At 57.8% G+C, this 21,211-nt stretch overlaps 1 protein-coding gene across 1 annotated transcript in view; it reads right to left on the bottom strand.

Moving 5' to 3' along the window:
• Positions 1-7,218: 7,218 nt before the first annotated feature.
• The window catches only part of RGS9 (regulator of G protein signaling 9), a 56,039-nt gene continuing 42,046 nt past the window's right edge, over positions 7,219-21,211 (bottom strand). Inside the window, exons 16-19 of the mRNA XM_057713883.1 lie at positions 20,638-20,723; positions 18,344-18,461; positions 9,028-9,500; positions 7,219-7,369 (exon numbers count right to left, since the gene is read on the bottom strand). Coding sequence (XP_057569866.1) covers positions 7,219-7,369; positions 9,028-9,500; positions 18,344-18,461; positions 20,638-20,723 — 828 coding nt within the window. The remainder of the gene's footprint in view (positions 7,370-9,027; positions 9,501-18,343; positions 18,462-20,637; positions 20,724-21,211) is intronic.

Below are 21,211 nucleotides of genomic sequence, written 5' to 3'. Positions count from 1 at the left end.
CTAGGGCCCCAGCACACCTGGCCTCATGCCCTGAGCTCGAGCAGAAAGTGCTCAAGCCCGGGGGTCTCAGCACTGAGCAGGTGCAGCTCCGACAACTTAGTGTCGACATCAGCTCCGGTGAGGAGGTGAGGAAATGAGTGCAGTAGAAATCTGAATTAGTCTAGACTTTTAAAAAGGTAATTTGATTTGGTGGACTGGTCTTTAGAATACACATACTTTTGCGTAAACTCTTAGGAGGGCAATCTTCGTATTTATTTCTTTTTCTAGATTGCTAGAGTTTTGTTTTTTCTTGATACCTTTCAGAAGTAATAAAAGCTGATGTGGGAACCAGACGCCCATTTTTGTAGCATGAAAAGTTATATTTCCTGCCAAACCAAGACACCTGCTATACGTGTCATAATGACTGTGACTCATTTATTCATCCATTCAGTAAATGTTTATTCAGCTTCTATTACACGGAAAAAAAAAAAAAAAAAAAAAAAAAAAAACGCCAGCTTTTTAACCCAGTGAGTCTCCTTTCTCGTTTCTGTCCTGGAGAGGAACTTGCAGATGTGCCCAAAGAGGAATGCACCAAGGTATTGGTTGCACCATCGTTTGTTTTCATGAAAAATTGGAAACAATGTTCATCTATAGCAGAATAATCAAACCATGATACAAGCTAAATGTATTGGTTTCCCAGGGCTGCTGTGACAAAGTACCACACACTGGGTGGCTTAAAACAACAGAAACACACTCCCTCATGGTTCCGGAGCCTAGAAGTCTGAAATCAAGGTGCAGGCAGTGTCCTGCTCCCTCTGAAGGTTCTGGGGAGGGTCCTTGTTTGCCTCTTCCAGCTTCTGGAGCATCCCCTGACCGGATGCGGCATGGCTCCAATCTCTGCCTCCGTCTTCACGTTCCCTCTGTGTGTCTGTGTATTGTCTCCTCTTTGTAGAATTCCATTCATTGGATTTTGGGCCCAATCTAGTAAGGCATGACTGATCTTTCAGTAAATGCCCCATTAGGGAGTTGTTTTACTTTTTTGGCTGGGCCGCACAGCATGTGGGATCTTCGTTCCCTGACCAGGGATCGAACCTGCGGCCCCTGCATCGGAAGCGTGTCGTCTTAACCACCGGACCGCCAGGGAAGTCCTGGGACTCTTTCAACGTGAGCCTGGAAGCGGTGGTTGTCCAAAGCCCTAACGCCCCAAGACGGGGAGCTGCCAGACAAGACAGCTTGGTGGCTGCCTGTGGGTTGAGGGAGAGGGGCCGGTTAGAAGACAGACTAGGAAAAAGGATTTCTTTCTCAAGGTTGTGAGTGGCACCCTGCAGGAGTCCTGCCCAGGAGCAGCCCAGAGCAGAGGCTTGGCTGCGCCGGCAGAACCTCACTGGACCCCAGCACCCCGGCTCACACGCTGTGCTCATCTCTCTCTAAATGTCTGGGGTCAGGGAGACAGAGGCCTCCTTCCCCAACATCGGGCTTCTCAAGGACACATCCTGGGACGTTCGCCACGCGCACCGCGGTCTCCACGTCCACCGCGGAGCCGCTGGTGTGCTGGGGGTGCGCGGCGTGCCCCCTGCAGCCGGAGCCTGGCTCACACCCACAGCGTCCCGTGGGCATCACAGACACACTCCCTGCACACACGGACAGGGCGCGCGCACGCGGTCCCCGTGCGTGCACACGTGTGAGCGTGCACACTGCCGGCACCGGGGCGGGCTGCCCGCCCTCCTGAGACGTGGCTAAGACCCACAACCTGGCTCCCGTGCCCTCACCCGCCGTCCCGACCCACGCCCTCCGCTCACAGCGCCTTCGGGCACCCTTGTCTCACTTCCTGAGGAGCCGATGAGCCTCCTCTCCCCTCAGTCCCCCGGGGCGTGGCGCCCTCCACCAGAAGTGGGAAAGCGCGTTTGCCGACCGCGTGGACCCGCCCGGCACATCCCCCTTCCCGGCGCCTCCAGCTGCCCCTCCCCCCCCAGCCTCACCTGCTCAGCAGAGGAGCCCACGCGGCCCTCGGGCTGCGAGGGAAAGAAGAAGGGGGCTTCGTCTGCGGTCCCGGGCGTCGGAGCGGGACACACGACCCCCAAAGGGAGGAATTCTCCCGGCCGCGGGCCGCAGGCCAGGGGAGTTTTCTCTCTGCAGGAGTCTTTCTGCAAGGTCTCAACACGTATCCAAAGCCACCAGAGACAGGGCACAGGCCCCTCGTCCCTCTCCGGGCACAGCAGCCAGGAGACCCCTGCAGCCCACCCCCTCCCCCCATCCGCCTCCACCTCACCGGCTCCGGGGTCCCTGGGCCGAGGACAGGAGGACAGGGCGCGGGGGAGGCCCGGTCCCTGCCGCTGCCCCGCCACCCCACCTGGCTTTGCAACCGGGAGAGGACTGGCTCCACGTCCCTCTCCCTTCTCCACGACAGGTCCCTGCGTTCCCGGAGGGGAAAGGCGGCGGCCGCTCCGTGGGGATCCGTGAGCCTGGGACTCCCTCTTCTGGCAAAGTGTGCGGAGGGGACGGTGCCCGGCGCGGAGCGCGGGGCCCCGAGGCTGAGGAGAGGGAGGCCCCACTTCCCCCCGGACCCACACACCCCGCTCGCCTCCTCTGCTCCCAGGGAGCCCAGAGCCCTTGGCAGGCGCAGACGTCACAATCCTTTCCTTCCCCAACAGGCAGCAGCGGGCGGCACCGTCTCCCCTCAGGATCAATGATGTCACAGCCTCCGGGGGCCGCCAAGCACCCCCTCCCCAGAGGGCAAAGGGAAAAATGCCTTCGTGTTGCAGAAATCGATCCCACGAGAAACCAAGCACCACCCTCGGAGGGCTGGAGAACGCAGGTTTGTTGAGCCGGCGGCCCCAGACGCGCTAGCGCTCCAAGGTTCCGCGGACCGTTCCAGGCGAATTCTCTCCTTCTGTAGGTTGAGACACAGAGCGACCGCTGGCACTCATTGACTGGCTACTCAGTTCCCACAGGTCCCAGGTGATCATCTGATCATCTTTTCGGTTCCGGTTGATGGTTAGAGTGTTCTGTCCTCACTCTAGCGCAGCAGGCAGCTTTCACAGAAGCAGAGCGAGCAGAAAGCGGTTTCCTAGCCGGGTATGAACTCCAGAGTTTCCTGACCATTAGGACTCCTGGAGAAATGGCCCTGGCGGTTGGTTTTCAAAAGAAGAAAAATAAGCACATTCCCGAAACTCTGACAAGTGTAACGGATTCCTTCTGTCTGTGTTTCTGCTGCGGCCTCAAAGGCTGAGACGGAAACGCCAGGTGCCCCGCCCCCCGCCCAGGTCCAGGTGAGGGGCTGGGCAGGTGGGCCCGCCTGGTGGACGGAAAGCACCCTCGCCGTCCAGCCTGTTGGGGGAGAGGGGCTGTGCCCTCTCTTAAGTGGGGGGGCGACGCAGGACCGTCTGGGGCCTTGGCTTGTGCTGAAGAGTGAGACGGGAGGAAAGCGGAGGTCAGCTGAGGCCACGCAGCAGAGGGGACGGAGAGAGGACAGGGTGCCCTGCAGGGGTCAGGATGCTGGCGCCCGAGGGGCTGCACAGAAGGGAGTGGCTGCAGCCGCGTGAATCATGCCCCAGGCAACTGGAGGTGTGACCAGCACCAAGATGTGGACCAGGGGACGCTCAGGGGCCCAGAGAGGTCCTCGCGCAGCCATCCAGAGGACTCGTGGTCCCTTCTGACCACAGAAGCCAAAGGCAGAAAGCCCTCAGGGAGCCGGGAACCACCCCCCCGCCCCGAGTAAGAGTCAGCAGGACGGTGGCTTGTGTGTCAGTCAACGAAGTGCTTCCCCTACCCCCGGGTCTCCACGATGGGTGGGACAGGAAGAGAAGGAGGACGAGGCAGATGAGAGAGAAGACGCGGACCCTTATCTCCGCAGCCCGGGCACCCAGGCACCCCAGCCTGGAACAGCGCAGGCTGCAGGAGGGAAGGGGCTTGGCCTCTGGGCGAAGTCCCGAGTTTGTTCACTCCACAACACTTGAACTGCAAGCGGAACTAAATCAAGATGGTTTTCGTCAGCATCGGTGCTTGGAGGATTTGTCGTCTGAAAGGGACCAGAGAAGGTACAGGACTTGCCAAAGGTTCTGGTCGGGGACAGGAAAAGGAATGACGCCGTGGGGGTGGGGGGAAATAAAGCGGTCCTCTCCTTGCCTCCTGTGAAGTTCTGAACAGACAGAACGTTACCTGCGTGTCACCTCATTTTCTGTACCTCCAAATCACCCTAAGAAGCAGGCCAAATGATCTCCCCGGGGTCACAGAAATCGAGGGGCGGTCCGAGCTGGAAAGGAGCCGGTGGGCTGCGGGCTCTCACAAGCGTGCAGCCCACCAGGGACCCACAGGCCCAACTTCCCCACCTCCTTCTGAGCAGGAACAGAGCTCCGCAGCTCATCAGCTAGGCTCCCGCCACCTTGGTGTGTGGCGCCTTGCAGGCCCTCCCCCTGAAGGAGTGAAACCACCGCCCCGACCCCAGCCCACCCCCCCCCGGCCGTGGAATCGAGTGCGGCTGCCTCGACAAACGACTGAACATTTGGCTAAAATTAATCAGCGCTGGCCTCCTCTCTTGCCCCACCTCCTGCGGCCTCCCGTTTCCCCATCCCCCAACCCAGGCTGTGGACCCGGTCCAGCGTGGGAGGGATCACCTGTCCACCAACATCTGCTCTCCCCACCTTCCTTCCTCGTATTAGAACCTCCAGATGTGCGGCTACTCACAAGCTGGGCTAACGGAAGACTACGATCCCCAGCCTCCTTCTGCACCCAGGGTGGCCGCGTGACCAAGTCCAGGCCAATGGGAGGTGAGCGGAAATGACACTCACCCCTTCCAGGTTGTGAGTTTAAGAAGAAGCCGACGCCCACCCCGGCCTCTCTTCCCCCGTCTCCCCGGGCATGAACGGGGACATGCAGGTGGGGACCCAGCTTCGGTCAGTATCCCAGGGCAGTGGTCCTCCGCCTTGTCTGCCATCACCTGGGGAAAGGCTCTAAGAAAACCCCGTGCCAGGGCTCCCCCTCCCGAGATTCTGACCTGATGGGACCAGAAGGTTCTCACGTCCAGACAAGACAGAGAATAATTACACCAGCGCCGAGGGGATGGGCGGAGAAGTAAGATGAAAACATATCAGATTTCCTCTCCTCCCTGGAGCCCACTCGCCCTGGGCCGCCCCCTGCCTTTGAAAAAGGATGTGACAGAGACAGAAACTCCTCCACACGTGAGCCACTGCCTTCCTTCCAGGGTTCTTTGTTACTGCATTTGGCCTGGACCTCACCTAGTCCAACCAGGGAATCCTCCAGGATTCACATGGGCTTGGTCTCTCTGTAGGATCCTGGGGGCCTAGGAGGAGACCCCCCTAACACGAGAATGCAAGTCCCGGGTGGAAATTCTCCTGATTTCCAGACACACTGGCTGCTAGTAAGGTATGGCTTTCTCTTTAATGGCTTTTAGACCAGCTTCACAAGGAAAGGCATCACATTAATTGGCCTGCTCACCTTCCAGAAAGATCGGGCAAGTTTTGGTCCCTCTCTGAGAGGAAAGGTTCCTTTCCCCCAGATGAAGGGCTCCCGTGAGCGCTAAAGAGTGGATTCTGTAGGATCTAAAATGAGATGCTCTTTCAGGGGTGAAACACCTGTGTCTCCCTGCAGGGCCAGTGAGTCCAGGCTTGGCACGCACCCACCCCCATTCACCTTTAGACGCGTGTAGAGAGACGGCTGGGTGGCCCCAGTACTCAAGGGCTAGATGAGGTGCGCTGTCCGGGGTTAAGAGCTGGTGAGCGGCTCCCACCTGCTAACTGAATTCGGATGAAGCTGCAGAGGAAAGGTGAGGCGCATGCGTGGTTTGGAAACCACTTACCTTTTTTTTCTTTCCTACGAGGACTTTCCAGGGAACTTTTAAGAAATCTTTTATTCACCACGTAACCCTTAATCTCAACCCACTGTCCAATCCAAGTATGACCCCAGCGGGACCCTTTGGGGCAACACTTCAGGGCTTTGGGCAGAAACCGATGACAACGTCAGCAGCCCAGGGCGTAACCTGTACCCTCTGTTCCAGGGTTTCCAGGCGGCAGCGCTGAGATTCTACACCAGATCATCGTCTGTCGGGGCTGGCGGGGGGGGCTTCCCTGTGCACTGCAGGAGGTGCAGTGGCATCCCTGGGCCTCCACCCCTCGACGCCAGGACCCCCCACCCCGCCCCAGGCCTGGCATCTGAAAATGTCTCCAGACCCCACTCAACGTCCCCTGGAGGCAAGCTGGGCCCTGGTTGAGAACACGTGCTCTAGGGGAATCCCATGAAGCCAGAAGTCACAGCTGCATCTCCCGGGCCCAGCGCAGACGGCACTTGTAGGGGGTGCTCCATCCATGCGTCGTGAGTCAGTAACTGGGGTGAGGTGGGAGGAGGTGCCCCGAGGCCTAGACCTCCGGAAGCGCCTTCTGCGCTGATGCAGGATGTGAAGATGTGCGCTCAGGGGCGGAAGGGCTGAAGAAACCCAGCACGTCCACACCAGGGCCAGGCTGCCCACAGGGGCTCCCAGCCAATGACCTTGCACGGACGGAGTCCTAACACAGAACCATTCTCCCAAGACACCGGCTCTGGCCAAAACGTCCTTGGAACTGCTCTGCCGCCTGAGACCCCCTGCCCACCGCCTCCCCAGAGGTCAGCCCCGCACCTGGTCCGAAAGCCCTCACCCCCTTCTCCAGCCCCCACCCTTCATCCTTCACAGGTGTTTCCTCCAACCCTCCCCTTGCCCACCTCATCCCGTATTGGCCTCTGCTTCTGGGTGGATCTGAGCACACCTGGCATTCTAGAAGAATGCTTTCCCCAGTCCCCTCTTCCTGTGTGAGGCCACAGCCCAGGGAGCTCCGTTGAGGAGAGCATCGCACACAAACCAGTGTGGGCATTCTTGGAAGGGATTCAGCTCCCTTTGTCCAGAAAACCAAAGACTTGAGTCTATTTCATAAATGAGAACTCATAAATGAATAACAAAACCAGATGCTAACATTCCAATCCAAAAGCACTTTGACACAGTAACCTTTTATCGGTTTTAAGGCAGCACGTCAAGTCCTCCGGTTCACATGCCTTTCTTCTGACCAAGGGTCGGGGTCAAGGGAAGGTGCTGGCCATCAGGAGCCCAGCCAGAGCCCTCTTCCCCATCATCCGTCCGCCTTGTTTCTCCAACCCCAGATGTGATCTCAGTGCACTTTGGTTTAGAGCAAGCGTGTCCCGCGGCCCCATCCAGCCAAGTCTGCGGGAGCAACTTCCCGGTCCCAGGCCCTGGGCTCAGCCAGCTTTGCCCTCAGCCAGGCTCTCCCAGGGGCAGATGACCTCCTTTTCTATGGCCTGGCCACCCCGTTCTCCTGTCCCCACATCCTCCGAGTCCATCAGGCAGGTCCCGCTCCCCGTAGGCACGTCCATTTTGATCTGGAAAAAGCTTCAAACACAAGAGGAAAGCAGGTGTGTGGGGGCAGGAGACCACCAAATCCCCAGCTCACCTTGACATCCCTAAAGAAGCGTGGACACAGGTGCACTTGCCAAAAGCTGTGCATGCAGGGTTGGCTCAGGGGTCCCTTTCCCTGGGGAAGGAGGGAGGCTCCTATTTTCCTGCCAAATGAAGGATAATTCAGAGAATGCTTTATTTTCATTTTCAAGGGGCTTGAGTCTTTACGCTTTTGATGAATTCAGGTTGTTCCTATAGAACATGCCAGGACTTAATCCTCAGCCCCTTTGAGCTGCCTTCTGATGGAGTGGTGGCTGCTAAAAACAGAGCTTTTCAAAGCCCCAAGCCTGTATGTGTGGCCTGGCTGTGGCCACGAAGCTAGAACATTCCCGCGGCAGGGCCAATGGGAGGGAATCAACAGACGTGCACCGTGGAACCTGACGCCTCCCCTCCCCCTCCCCGGATGCACAGCGCACAGCAGAGGCCAGATGCTTGGGTATCCATGGCAACCTAAGGCCTCAGCGGGCGCCTTCTCTCTCCAAGACCAGGCAGGGCCAAATACAGGAGCATGTTGTTGGTGGAGGGGTGCCCCCCGCTGTCTCCCTCAAAGCAAATGAAGATGGGGGCCGAGTCTTTGTTCCGCATTGTCTGCAGCTCTTCTTTCTGCCCCTGGTCCAGCAGCGATCGCGCGCCAGCCCCGCCCCCCCCAACCCCCGCCGCTGTTCTACACCCAGAGAGCTGCCTCGGGCGGGGGCTTCTCAGAGGTGGGTCTCGCAGCACCACCCACAGTGGGGTTTAGAGGGGCCACCCCTGGACGCAGACTGGACCCTGTCACAGCCCTGCAGCCCTTGAGAGCCACCGGGCAGGTGTGTGCAGGAGGGCGTGGGGGAGGGGAGGGGTGCGGGGGCCCCAGAAGCACGCGCTCTGCACCCCACCGCTGCCGCTCACCTTTTCTGCGCTTTTAAAACTACAGCGGATTCATGAGACTAACGTTTTGGAGGGGGGCAGGGTGAGCGGAAGAGCACAGAAACGGGAAAAAAGGATGGAAAAGAGACACTCTCCTGCTTTTCCTCAGAAAGACGGGAGAGGGCAGCACCGAGTCTCTGGAAACTCCCCAGGGGCCGCGGGGTTTAATCCACCTGTGCCGGGTGCCTGCTCTCCCAGAATCCCCCTCGTCACCCGGCCCCCGCCCCCGCCCCCACCCCCCATGCAGACCCCAGACCCCAGGGCCTCGGTCCTCACCAGACATGCGTGCACGCGGCACGCGTGTGCGGGCACACTCACACACACACACTCCCCCCACATACACACAGTCCACCCACCCGCACACACGCACACCCGCACACGCACACGCGCACCCGCACGCCCGCACACCCACACGCACGCACACACGCACACCCGTACACGCACACCCGCACATCCGCACACGTACACACACGCACACCCACACATCCGCATACACGCACACACGCACACGCGCGCGCACACACATCCACGCACGTGCACACACGAACACACGCACCCCCACACCCGTACACGCACACCCACACACCCGCACACACGGACACCCGCACATGCGCACACCCGCACATGCGCACACCCGCACACGCACACCCACACACCCGCACACACACACGCCCCTCCATCCTTACTTGGCCGCCCTCCGGGACCTCGGTCGTGGCGGCTGCCGGCCCACGGCCCCCAGGGGCTGCACCTTCCCGTGGGGCACGGGGGGGCACCGGGGGGAGAGCCTGGCAAAGACCGGGGAGGCCAAACAGCCTCGTCGCAGGAACCGGCCGAGGGACAGAGCCACGCGGGCCTTGGGAGGGGCCCGGCGCCGGGGCTGCTCCGTGGAGGCCACTCCGGAATCGGCATCCGAGCGCCTGCGGCTGGCCCTGGACCCGCCGGCCTCCTGCGTCTGCTCCGAGCCCGGGAAGCCCTCCAAGGCCACTCTGATGGGCGAGGGGCAGACGGTGCTGCTGGGCCGCCGGAGGAAGCTGCCGGGCGAGGGGAAGGGCCTCCGGGGGGAGCGGCAGCGCGGGGAGAAGGGGCTGGAAGGAGAGGGGGGCACGTAGGTCCCGGTGTACACGGCCAGGTGGGGGCTGGGGGCCGTGCGCGGGCCCGGCTGCGGAGAAGGAGAGACGGAGAGCGCAGAGTGAGTGGCTGGGCCTCGGCCCCGGGGCCGCCCTCCGCTGACTCAGCCCCTTCCAGGCTCCGGAGCGCAGGCCTGGCCTGGCTGCCCACCGGGACCTGGGAATGCGTCCCCAGCCACCCAAGACGATGGCAGGCCACACACAGACCTCCCGCCGAGGGGCCTGCCTGTCCCCAAGCCCCGGCCACGTCCCAGAGCTGGGCGGCTGCATCCCAGGACAGAGACTGGGGTGTGGCCAGGCTGGATTTCCAATCGCCCATCAACTCTGCCCCCAACGAGCGCGCTTGCACCCACCGTCCACCCATCCCTTCTCCATCCTCGGTACCACCTAAGGTCTGGAGGCATTTAACACCCTTTGCATAGAGCAGTGGAGGTGCCCAGAGGAGTCCGTGCTGGTCCTCCCAGGCCCGAGGCCACCCGCCTTGTCCACGGGTCACCTCTTGGGGACGGCCTGGTCCCGCCCTTTCCTGTGGCCCCCAGCAGTGGGACCTGGACCTTCCGAGGAGAGGGAGCCTGGAGACACAGATGAGACGGTTACGGGTGGAAGGGGAAGTAGGTGAGCCTCCCTGGGCCACCGGGGCCCGGCGTCCCCGACCCGTGGGGCAGGGGCGTGGGGCCAGGCACGCTGTCGGCCCAAGGAGCCCGGGAGCTTCATGCGCGCTGACAGAGGAAGTCAGCGTCCGCGTCTCCGCAGGAAGGCTCCCTGCTCTCCCCTCTCTTCCGCCTCGTTTGTGTCCCCCTCAGAGGCCCGTGCTGGCCACGCGCCACATCAAGGCCCAGTGCAGATGGAGCTGGGGGCTGTGCTGGTTCTGGCGGGCAGGGGGCCCGGGGGGCCCTCAGGACAGCTGGACCAACACTGCCTCCAAGAGAGAAATGACTTCAGGGAAGAAAAACCCTCTTTGAACCTGTCACAGCCACATGGACGTCCCACTTAGAGGAAGCCGCCTGCCCCAGGGCCTGGGCACTGCCCTGGGGCAGAAGGAGGGCAGCTCCGGGCGCCAGGCTGGAGCCCGCTGGCTTCTGAGGCGTGTGCCTGTCCCAACCTGAAGGGCGGGCACACCCACGAACAGCCCTTGGAGGAAAAGCAAGCCCGGGGGCCACCGGGGGCTTTGCCATGGGGGCAGGGAGGGCGGTCTCCACTCTCCCCCATCAGCTCCCTGAAGCTCAAGCAGGATTAGGTTCTGAAACAGCAGCTCGGAGCCACTGGTGCTGCACCACTGCTCAGACAGGCTGACAAACCAGAGCCGAGGCCCAGACCCTGGCCACCGGGTTGTTACACTAACCATCGTCGTGCTCATTGTTAATATGCAGCGAGAATTTAGCAGATGCAAGTTTCGGGCTGAGCGCTCCACGAGGACGATTGCATTTACCTCCCAGAGCCACTCGGTAGGCAGCTAACTCTTATTATGTCCATTTTACAGGTGAGAAAACTAAGGCGTCCAGAAGGCAAGCTCCAGGAACACAGGGGACCGTGAGCAGGCTTTGCAGCCAGGCTCGCGGGCTCCGTAGTTTGCACGTGTGACGCCAACTGATGTCTCAGTGCAGCCTGCAGGTGCCGGTTACACAGGCAGATCCCAGCCCCACCCCAGACCCACTGGAGGAGAACCTCGGGTCAGGGGCACTCAGGGAAAGCAAAGTCTCACCAACACCCGAGGGCGTGGCTTTGCGGGTAAGCAAGGCCCTGTGAGTCTGACGAGCCGTGCGCTGTGCTTCTAACAGCTGCCTCCTGCAGAGACACGTGTCTCCTCGGAGGACACAGCCTGCAAAGAACAGTGAAGAGAGGAACGGCTGGCCCCTGCTGAAGGGTTTGGGAGATGACTGTCAGGTGTACGGCCCTGCAGTTTCTGAAGCACAGACTACGTGCCAGGTACTCTACAAATCTATAACTGCCCCATTTTAGAGACCAGAATATTGAGGACCAGAGGGGTTTGGTACTGTCCCCAGGCTCCCACCGCAAACCAGTGACCGCGGAATGCAGAAGTCCAAGGTGGCACCAAGATGCCTGCCCCTGCCCTTTAGAACGGGTGTGAGGTGTGGGTGCCACGGGGCAGGCACCCCACAGTCAGACTGTGGGATACGGCACAGGTGACTCTAGAAATGGATTACACGTGACCCTGACCTCATCACCTGATCCCTTCAGATCTGAGTCTAGGCCCAGAGACAGGAGTTGGAGAGGTTCCGAGCATGATAGGAATTCAGCGCAGGAGGCGCTCTCCATGGTTGGCTTTGAAGATGGGGGGAGGAGCTGTGGCAAGGAGCTCGGGAGGCTTCCGCGAGCTGAGAGCAGCCCGCAGCCGACAGCCGGCAAACAGTGGGCCCCTCAGTCCCACAACAAGAGACAAATCCTCCCGGCAACCTGGAAGAGCCTCCAGACAAGAACACGCCCAGCCTGGCACCACCCTGACTGTGCGCCCTGAACACAGAGTCCCGCCAAGTCTCACCCGGCCACGCGTGAGCTGACACGTGGTGGTTGTCGGTGCTGACTTGTTACTCGGTGATCGCCAATGCAGTGACCAAGTGACACTCTGACCTCAGGTCCGTACAACCCCAAAGCCTTTGTTTTTCCTGCCCATCCACGTTGCCAGCCCATTGCTTGCGGCGTTTGGACAGGACTTGGGGTCCTGGGCCAAAACACCAAACTAGGAACCAGGCTTTGCTCAGAGAGACAGAGAGCCATCAGAGGTCTCCTCCCACGAGTTAGCTGAGGATACCGCCTCCCCCAGTTCATTACCTTAAATCCCACTCACTCAGAATTTGTGATCAACTTCTGCTATAACCCTCACTTTACAGACAAAAAACAGGGGCTCCTGGAGATGGTAGAGCGCGACCGAGATGAGATGACAGGACATATTCCCCACCCGATGCTGGGCCTCCCTCCCTGCCCCACGCCTCCCCCAGCACCTGCTTTTCTCCAGGATGAATGACCCACAGGTAAAGAAGGTGGCTACTGTCCTGCTTCGCTTACCTGGCCCGAGGAGGTCCTTTCTTCTGGGCAAGCAGGCATGAGCCCAATTAGCCCCAGACACGCGGAGCAAGATGCCTTTTCCACCCACTCCGGCCATGACCCTGGCCCCTCCCTCAGCCCCTGCGGCCCACGCCACACCCACCACCGGTGTGAAGCAGCAAAGCAGCGGTGTGCAAGGCACATGGCAAAGAAATGACACAACAGAGACACAGTGAAGGAGAGCCTGGCTGTGTTTTGTGCTGCTTTATTCTGCTGGGGAAGGAGCATGACATGGAGCGGGTCGCTGACATGAGAACACGAGCGCAGGCTTTTAATGAAAGGCAAAGCAGATGCTACAGAGATGCAACTCACTTTCCGTCCAGAAACCGGCAGAGAATTTGGAGGCAACCCTGCGGTCCCTGGGAGCGAGCGGGAGGAGGGGCCGCGTTCCTGGGGCCGCACGCTGTGCACCGGACCCCGCTCCTGTTCCCTCTCACTTTCCCTTTCCCCGCTGCCCCCAAAAGCGAATGAGTACACTTGGCCCCGTGAAGAAAAATCCACGTGGGCAAACAGCCCATTTCTCCTCCCAGTCATCTCATCTGCCACCGCCCAGTGCAAGACCTTCCCATTTTAAACAGACGAAACTGGGGACCCACGGACTGACCAGTTGCTGCGGCTGGTCAGCCCTCTCCCAGGAGCTGCGGACAGACAACATGACATCAACACCCCACTGTCCTCCCCTCAGATACGTCCTAATGGTCCCTGGAGAGCCAGACTCTGAGAGAGAAGCTGATTTAAATACACCTCAGGAAATGCCCTAGATAATAAAGAATAACGAATCACTGTATTGGGCAACGCTATTGGGCATTAGATGCAAGGAAGCACGAGCTTACTTTAAGACCACGAAGCTACTAGGGATGGTGAGTGATGGTGGGGATGAGGGGGATGGTGGGGATGAGGGGGATGGTGGGGATGAGGGGGATGGTGGGGATGATGGGGATGAGGGGGATGGTGGGGATGAGGGGGATGGTGGGGATGGTGGGGATGATGGGGATGAGGGGGATGGTGGGGATGAGGGGGATGGTGGGGATGATGGGGATGTGGGGGATGGTGGGGATGAGGGGGATGGTGGGGATGGTGGGGATGATGGGGATGAGGGGGATGGTGGGGATGAGGGGGATGGTGGGGATGGTGGGGATGATGGGGATGAGGGGGATGGTGGGGATGAGGGGGATGAGAGGGATGAGAGGGATGGTGGGGATGGTGGGGATGAGGGGGATGAGAGGGATGAGAGGGATGAGGGGGACGGTGGGGATGAGGGGGATGAGGGCAATGGTGGGGATGAGGGGGATGGCGGGGATGATGGTGGTGACAGTGATAATAATGATGGTGGTGACCATGACCACGGCAGTGAGCCCTTACTGAGCACTTACATGCCAGGCATTTTCCTTCCTAAGCCCTCCTCTCTGCTCCCCAGCCCTTGTATTTCCACTCACCCCTCACAACAAGCCAGTCTTTTCTCAGAAAGCCAAGCTTGAAAACGAAATTCTACAAAGGGGATCTGGTACCTTACAGCATAAGTTATATTCTAGCATCAGATATACACCACATGGGTAGAGAAACTCAAGCTGTTTAAAATACAGCATTAACAGAATTAAGATGATGCCAAAGTACGCGACACAATGGAGACTATCACAGTAAACGTATCAATAATATTGTCCAAATAAACACTGCTTTTATACCATTTGAGACTCAGAGGGGCCCTGTGGAGCCACTATTAATGCATAGAAACAGAGCTGGCAGGAGCAGGTGCCTCGGCTGGAGTCTAGAAGCAGACATGCTAACAAACCCTCGAGACTGGGCAGGGACCTCCGGCTCCTTTCCACCAAACATGAGAATTTCCCAGCGGATCCCCCTCGACCCCTCGGGCCAGACACTCCCCCCATCTCTGTGCTCTGCTAGCATGTCACGCGTGTCACACACCACCCAGCCTCGATCGCCTGTGTACACCCTCGTCAGCCCCTGGAGGGCAGAGAACATCTTGTCCATCGTTGTGTCTGTGTCATAGCACCCACCACAGCTCTCACACAAAACAGGTGTTTCAAGTACATTTGTGGATAGGGGTTGAGAGGTACAAACTACTGGGTATAAAAGAAATAAGATACCGGGATGTAATAACGTACAGCACTAGGAATACAGCTGATGTTTTATAATAACTTTAAATGGAGCATAACCTATAAAAATACTGCATCGCTATGTTGTACACCTGAGACTAATATACTATTGTAAATCAACTATACTTTAATAATAAAAAAGTAAATAGAATACTCTGGTGGAACGCAACCACTGCCATCCAGAAGTGAAGCCGTTTGTCACCCACCTTCCTCCAGGTGGGTGACATGAAAGCACCCATCCACCCTCTAAGGAATGATAACCCGCTTTGCTGGCATGCCTGTGCCTCTCCTTGAATTGGAGGATCCTGTGTGTCTGACACTGAGAAGGTTTCCATCAATACGTGTGCCACAGCTACTACATGTCTGACACAGAACACCGGGTGATCTGCTGGAGGGTAACAGGCGTGTGAAGCGACATGTCTCACAGGTGGGGAGTGGGCTGGTGAATGGTTGAGTGAAAGATAAACAAGACATACCCTGAGCCCTGAGGAATTCAAGGTGCGTTTCAACACTCCCACCACCCCACCTCCTTTTTGCTAGGTGGGGATAACTAGAAGGGGATAGCAAATACATCCGGTTTCATGCTTCTTAAACTTCCCCACGAAAGTAGGCCAAACAGCAGGAGAGCCGGGCAAGCGTGCTCTCCCAGGAGTCTGAGGGCAGAGCCTGAATCTGCCACAGCCAAGCATGAGACATCTTTGATGTCTCAAATTTTATCTTAAAAAATTCATGTACATCTCGCAGTCTAATTCATAATATATTCATGATGATTTTAATGTGAAATTTTGAAAACTATTTAACTTTCCTCCCATTGCAAATCTTCAAGTAAAATTGATGCCCCAGGCTGGGTATCCTCCTAGAATTCACTAAGCTTGGTTTGAGAAGCATGGATCTGGTCCTAACCCCTCATCTCACAAATCACAAAGCAGAGAGGTGAAGTGACTTGCTCAAGACCACATGGCTAGTGGCAGAATGAGGACCAGAGCCTAGGAGGCCTTCTCCAAATCCAGGGCTCTTTCCACTCATCCATCCATCCACCCATCCATCCACCCATCCATCCACCCACCCACCCATCCACCCACCCATCCTTCCACCCATCCATTCACCCATCCACCCACCCATCCATCCACCCATCCACCCATCCATCCATCTATCCATCCATCCACCCATCCATCCATCCATCCATCCACCCATCCATCCACCCATCCACCCATCCATCCACCCATCCACCCATCCATCCATCCACCCATCCATCCATCCACCCATCCACCCATCCATCCATCTATCCATCCATCCACCCATCCATCCATCCATCCACCCATCCAACCATCCATCCACCCATCCATCCATCCATCCATTCATGTAATACATTTATGCAGAATTCACTAGATCTCAAGCATTAGACGCCAAATACTGAGTGAGATGCAGTCCCTCCCCTTGTGTCACTCAGTTTACAATGGTTCACCACCTGCAATTTCTGCTTAGGTGCGCCACCACCCCCCTCCCCCCACCCCCGAGGTGGAGGACTCCAACATTCTTCACAAGAGAGAGAAACACAGCATCTCTCTAGTTGCTCTTCCAGAGTGTAAACTAGTCTATGACTGGGAAAGGTGGGGAGAGTAATAGAATCATTTTGCTAACATGAAACCAAGAGCCTCAACCCCCTTACAGTGGCTGGAAAGTCCTCGACGGCCTGCCCTGCCCACCTCTTGAACCTCACCTTGGACCACCGCTGTTTTGTCCACCAGGCTCCATTCACCTGGGCTTTCAGTCCCACCTCTGGGCCTTTGGTCAGGCAGCTCCTCCCTCTGCCTGGAAAGTTCTCCCTGCCTCACCCGCTTTCCCTGTGTGGCTGACTCTCATCCTCTTCTGAGCCACCACCACCTCAGGGAGACCCCCTCCACCCCGAGTCTACACACGCCTCATCTTCTCATCACAGCACCAGACGCATTTCCCATAAAGTACACTCTACAGGTCTTCTCATATTTTTGTCTGAGTTGCTGCCTTTGTCCACCAGGACAAAGGATGCGAGGATGGCCTCAGTTCTTCAGCCCTCCACATCTCCTTGTCTTTTTTGCCAGGAGACTTTGAAATTTCTCTCACTGAAGAGGTGGAATCAATTTGCCCACCGCTTGATTCTAGGCTGGATTTGTGATTTGCTTTGGTTAATAAGATAAGGTACCAGTTCCAAGCCTGCATCTCAAGATCCTTATGCATGTCCACCAACTCCCCTGCAATTCTGCCATCATCACAGGACCATGCCCAGGCCAGGCTGCCAAAGGATAAGAGACATGTGAGCAGAATCCTTCCACTCATTCTGGCCTCGGCTACCACAGATCAACCCCCACCCGGCATGGGAGTGAGCCCCACCAAGATCGACAGAGCTGCAGAGATGACCCTACATGCACAAGCCATGAGCACTTGTATACCACCCTACTTGTGTGCTTGTTTGTTACACAGCAGCAGCTACCTGATACACTTGGCTGCATTATTTTTTGTCAGTCCTGGACTACAAGCTCCATCGGGCAAGGACCATGTCTATGTTATTCACCAATGCCTGGCACATAGTAGGTGCTCAGTTAATGTGTTGAGTGAGTCTTCTTCATGAGAAAGCTGGTCTCTTCCCCATCGACTTGTTCTATTGCCTTTGCATTCTTAAACAGGTGGGGGCAAACCCAATTTCAAGAATCACCTTCTAGGCCTCCAAGGTCAGAGCTGGAACTGTCCTGACCACTCTGCCCCACCACCCCTGGCCACAGACTGACCTCATCTAAAGCTACAGAGAAGGGATGCACCAACACCTAGAAAATATCCCAAAGAGCATTATCTTCGACCCTGACTCATTTTGAGAATGTCACAGACCTCTGCCATCCCTCTTCCTATGAACAAAGACATCAGCACCTTTGTCCTCTATCCAGAAAGGTGCTCCATGTTGCCTGGACTGCTCTGGAGGCCTTGGGCCTAAGTCCTTCATTCCCACACACTACTAATTTCCCTGGCATCACGTAAAAGGAGGTGGGGAGGTAAAAGCGAGGGAGAAGGCCCACCAACCCTTAAAACTCAGGACTAAGAACAAGCTCAACAGAAATGTCTCAGCAGAGCTTCTCCAGGCAGGCGCGACAGAGGGGCCTGGGGAAGGGTGTGTGAGGGGAGCCCTGCAGCAGCCCCTTGCATGGGGGGGGTTCTCCCCGGCTGCTTTACAGGCAGAGTCTAACTTGGAGAGTTAGCTTGGACGAGGAGCTTCATAAAGCTACTGGAAACAAACGTGCCGGAAAGAACGGCACCCTAGGGGTGGGGAGGGGCCCTCTCGCTAACCTTCCAAAGCCAATGGCGGCTCACGAAGCAGCTTTTCTCTCTGGTTCTCACCCCCAAGGACTCCAGGCAGACAGAGGTCAAAGATGTCACAGCAACGGAGTCAGACGCCCTCCCCCTCCCCACCGATGCCTGCCCCGGCCCCTTGGTGAGCTGCAGGGGGAGGAGGAAGCCCAAGACAGGGCTGTGAGGAATTGGGGGTGAACCTGGTTAGGCCACCGCCCCACGAATGGGGGGCAGAACCCTCTAGACTCCGCCCTGTCCCCCTGTGCTGCCCTTGCCCGTGCCTCCCCCCCACCCCCCCACCCCAAGAATAAGTAAGGGTGGGTTTATTTGGGAGGCAGCTCTTTTCTGAGTTGGCTCCTGCGGTCCAGCTTGCTCATGACCTGGGTGATGTCCACCGTGGTGGCCGCCTCCCGAGCCTTGGCCTCTTCTTCCAGCTGCCTGAGGATGACGGGGCTCGGGCTGGAGCGCAGGGGACGCCGCAGGAACGGGAGGCTCGAGCTGAAAGGCAGGAGAGGACGGTGGTCGGTGGGGGGGCCACACGGTCCCTGACAGTGACACTGGGACACCTGGCGGGAGGCGAGGCTGGACTCTGGATCAGTCCCTCACCCCCCTGCCCCCTGCCGGGGACCTCAACGGGGACCCTCAGAGGCACGTCCAGCTGTGGCTCTTTTCTCCCCGCTGGGAGGATGGGACCAGAGTGAGGACCAGCTGCTAACAGATCTTAGGCTTAGTCGCCAGGAAGACTTGGATGGTGTCAAGTACAGACCACCTTCCACGGGGTTTAAAAATCAGTGTGTCATCTTAACTTCCTGAGGGCTCTTCTGGAGAGAAGGGGACAGGAAGGGTCTGGATACTGGAAACCCAAGGGCTCTAGCCTCCAGGGAGAATTGGAGTGTTTGTTTTCAAAAGCCAAGGTTCTGGGAAGGAAGGAAGGGAAGAGCGGGGTCACCAGAGAGTGAGGCTGGATGGCCGAGGAAAGGGAAGGGGCCTGGGGAGGGCTGACGGGCTGGTGGTCCTGTGTGCACACGCCGGACCAGCCAGACCCTTCCGCCAGGGCCAGACATGGACCCCCGAGACCAAACTCTCCACCATGGCCTTGGGAGCCGGGACGAAGCTCCAGCGGTCTGAGTGGTGCTGGCGAGGGTGAGCAGACTTGGAAAATAAGCATTTCAGCAGCAAGAGGAGACTTAAAACTTAGGACCTCCCCAGACTTCAGGGCCATGTAGGCCCCCGGAACTCTTGTACCCACCCTAAGGAGGAAGATGGCTCCCCCACCCGTAAGCCATGCCTGAGATCTGGTCTCCCACCAGCCCTGCCTGCCCGGAGCTCAGTTTAACTTGCTCCAGGAAAAATAAGTTTTGTGCACTGTCTCACGCCTGAGAGTCACGGGACAAGCTCACACCGCCCGCCATCCCCACACAGTTCCAGGCGGGGCGTCCCGTGTCCCCCGGGGTGGGGGCGCTCACTTCCGGCAGCCGTGACGGCCTCCCCGGACCGCAGTACCCCGCCCACAGCCAAGCACGGCGCTTGCGGCCTGCTGCCACCCCAGCCAAGCGCCCCGGGGCCCCACCAAAGAGCCCAGCTGGTTTCTCAGGTCTGTGCCCACTTAGAGAACATCTGGAGACAGACATGCAAGGCTCTCCTCCCTTCCCCACTACTTCCCGGCAGAACTTCTGGAGCTATTATGGCTCTTTCTTGTGGCTTAAAGAAGAAGCTTTCAAGCCCCCAGGGACACTGAACTCCCTTCCTTACCCCGTAAACCTAGAATAGCACCACAAAGACCTCCTTTCTCTCCTTTTCATAACAGGGCCATTATCCTCCAGAATGAAACCAAGTTGGGCTTTTTTTAAGCTCCTTTGACAAAGGCTCTAGTCCAGCCCCCCCGTTTTGAACCCACTGGAGACGCTGGAAAAGAGCCCAGCGTGGGCTGAGCCAGCAAAGGGGGGACGTCCACGAACCAGGCGGGGACAGGACACACGCTGGCGGTGGAGAAACCTCCCCCAGCATCCTGCGTCTTTGTTGAAGCTGCTGTTTGGTTACTCTTTTGAATCTTCAGTCCCTGCAGGGTTTTCTTTTTCCCCAAAAAAAGAGTTCAAACTGTCCCTTAGAACATTTCATCCTTTGCCCAAGGACTCTGCCAGGGGGCATGCTCACACCTCCAACGAGGAAGGTGAGAATGCAGAGAGGAGCACAGGGCTGTGAGGAAAGGCAGTCCCCGGGGTCCGCAAGAATGCGTAGAGGTCCCCTGCTCTTTCCCCGAAAAGTCCACCATCTCTCTTGGGGTGCAACCTGCTCTTCTTGCCACGGTCTTAGGCCATTACAGAGGACGTTACCAGGATGCAGATACATTAATTCCTGCACTGGAGGTGGAGAAGTGTCTCCAGTAAGAAGCCAATGAGATGCTTCCATGTGTAATAAAGGTCATCATCCCGTTTGAAAATCAAAACTCTTTCAAACCAGTGTTAGGGAAACAAAACTTACTGGCAGTAATGACTACATACATCTTGCCAGCCTGATGAAGCCAATAAGGCCGTCAGACCCTAAGAAATGCTTCCCGGTGCCCAATATTTTCACCCGGCAAATATCTCGATAATAGCCACCTGGCTGATAGAGACCCTCCTTTCCCTGTAAACAGAGCAGCAGGCACCGAGCGATGACAGCCCGTTCCACTTGCCTCCTCTTGGTGGTTTCCTGAGGTTCGATCGCTTTGGCCAGCATCTCCTTATAGATGGGGGATTTTAAATAGCGAGCGTAAGAGTCCTAGCAGGAACAAGAGAAAACCAGTCATTATGAGAGGGAAAGCGTCACATCAAACGAATACGCTCGCCATTTGCCCAGCCTTCCCTGGGCAGTGAGACGGCCACGTTAAGAGGAGTTGTGTGCGAGGCATTCAGATGTGTGTCTGCAGCCACGGTTTTCAGATGCGGTCCCCAGGCCAGCAGCATCCATTATTTCACCTGGGCACTTGCTAGAAATGCACATTCTCAGGCCCACCCCGGTCCTGCTGAATCGGAGACCCGGGTGTGGGACACGCTGAGGCTGAGCCAGCCCCCAGGTGATGCTGCGCTTCCCGCTAGAGAACCTGGTCCACAGCCCCGCCCCCCAACAAAATCCCGAGGTTCTTCAGCAAAGTACACGTGCAACAGAGGACCCCAGCCTCCAACCTCTCCTGCCCAGGACCCCTCACTCCAAAGCCCACTCACACCTCCTTCTGCCCTGAATTTGAGTAGAAAGGCAAAAGAATATAA

This window comes from Hippopotamus amphibius, chromosome 17 (assembly GCF_030028045.1).
Source record: "Hippopotamus amphibius kiboko isolate mHipAmp2 chromosome 17, mHipAmp2.hap2, whole genome shotgun sequence".
Taxonomy (NCBI): Eukaryota; Metazoa; Chordata; class Mammalia; order Artiodactyla; family Hippopotamidae; genus Hippopotamus; species Hippopotamus amphibius.
This window is presented reverse-complemented; position numbering and strand designations above follow the sequence as displayed.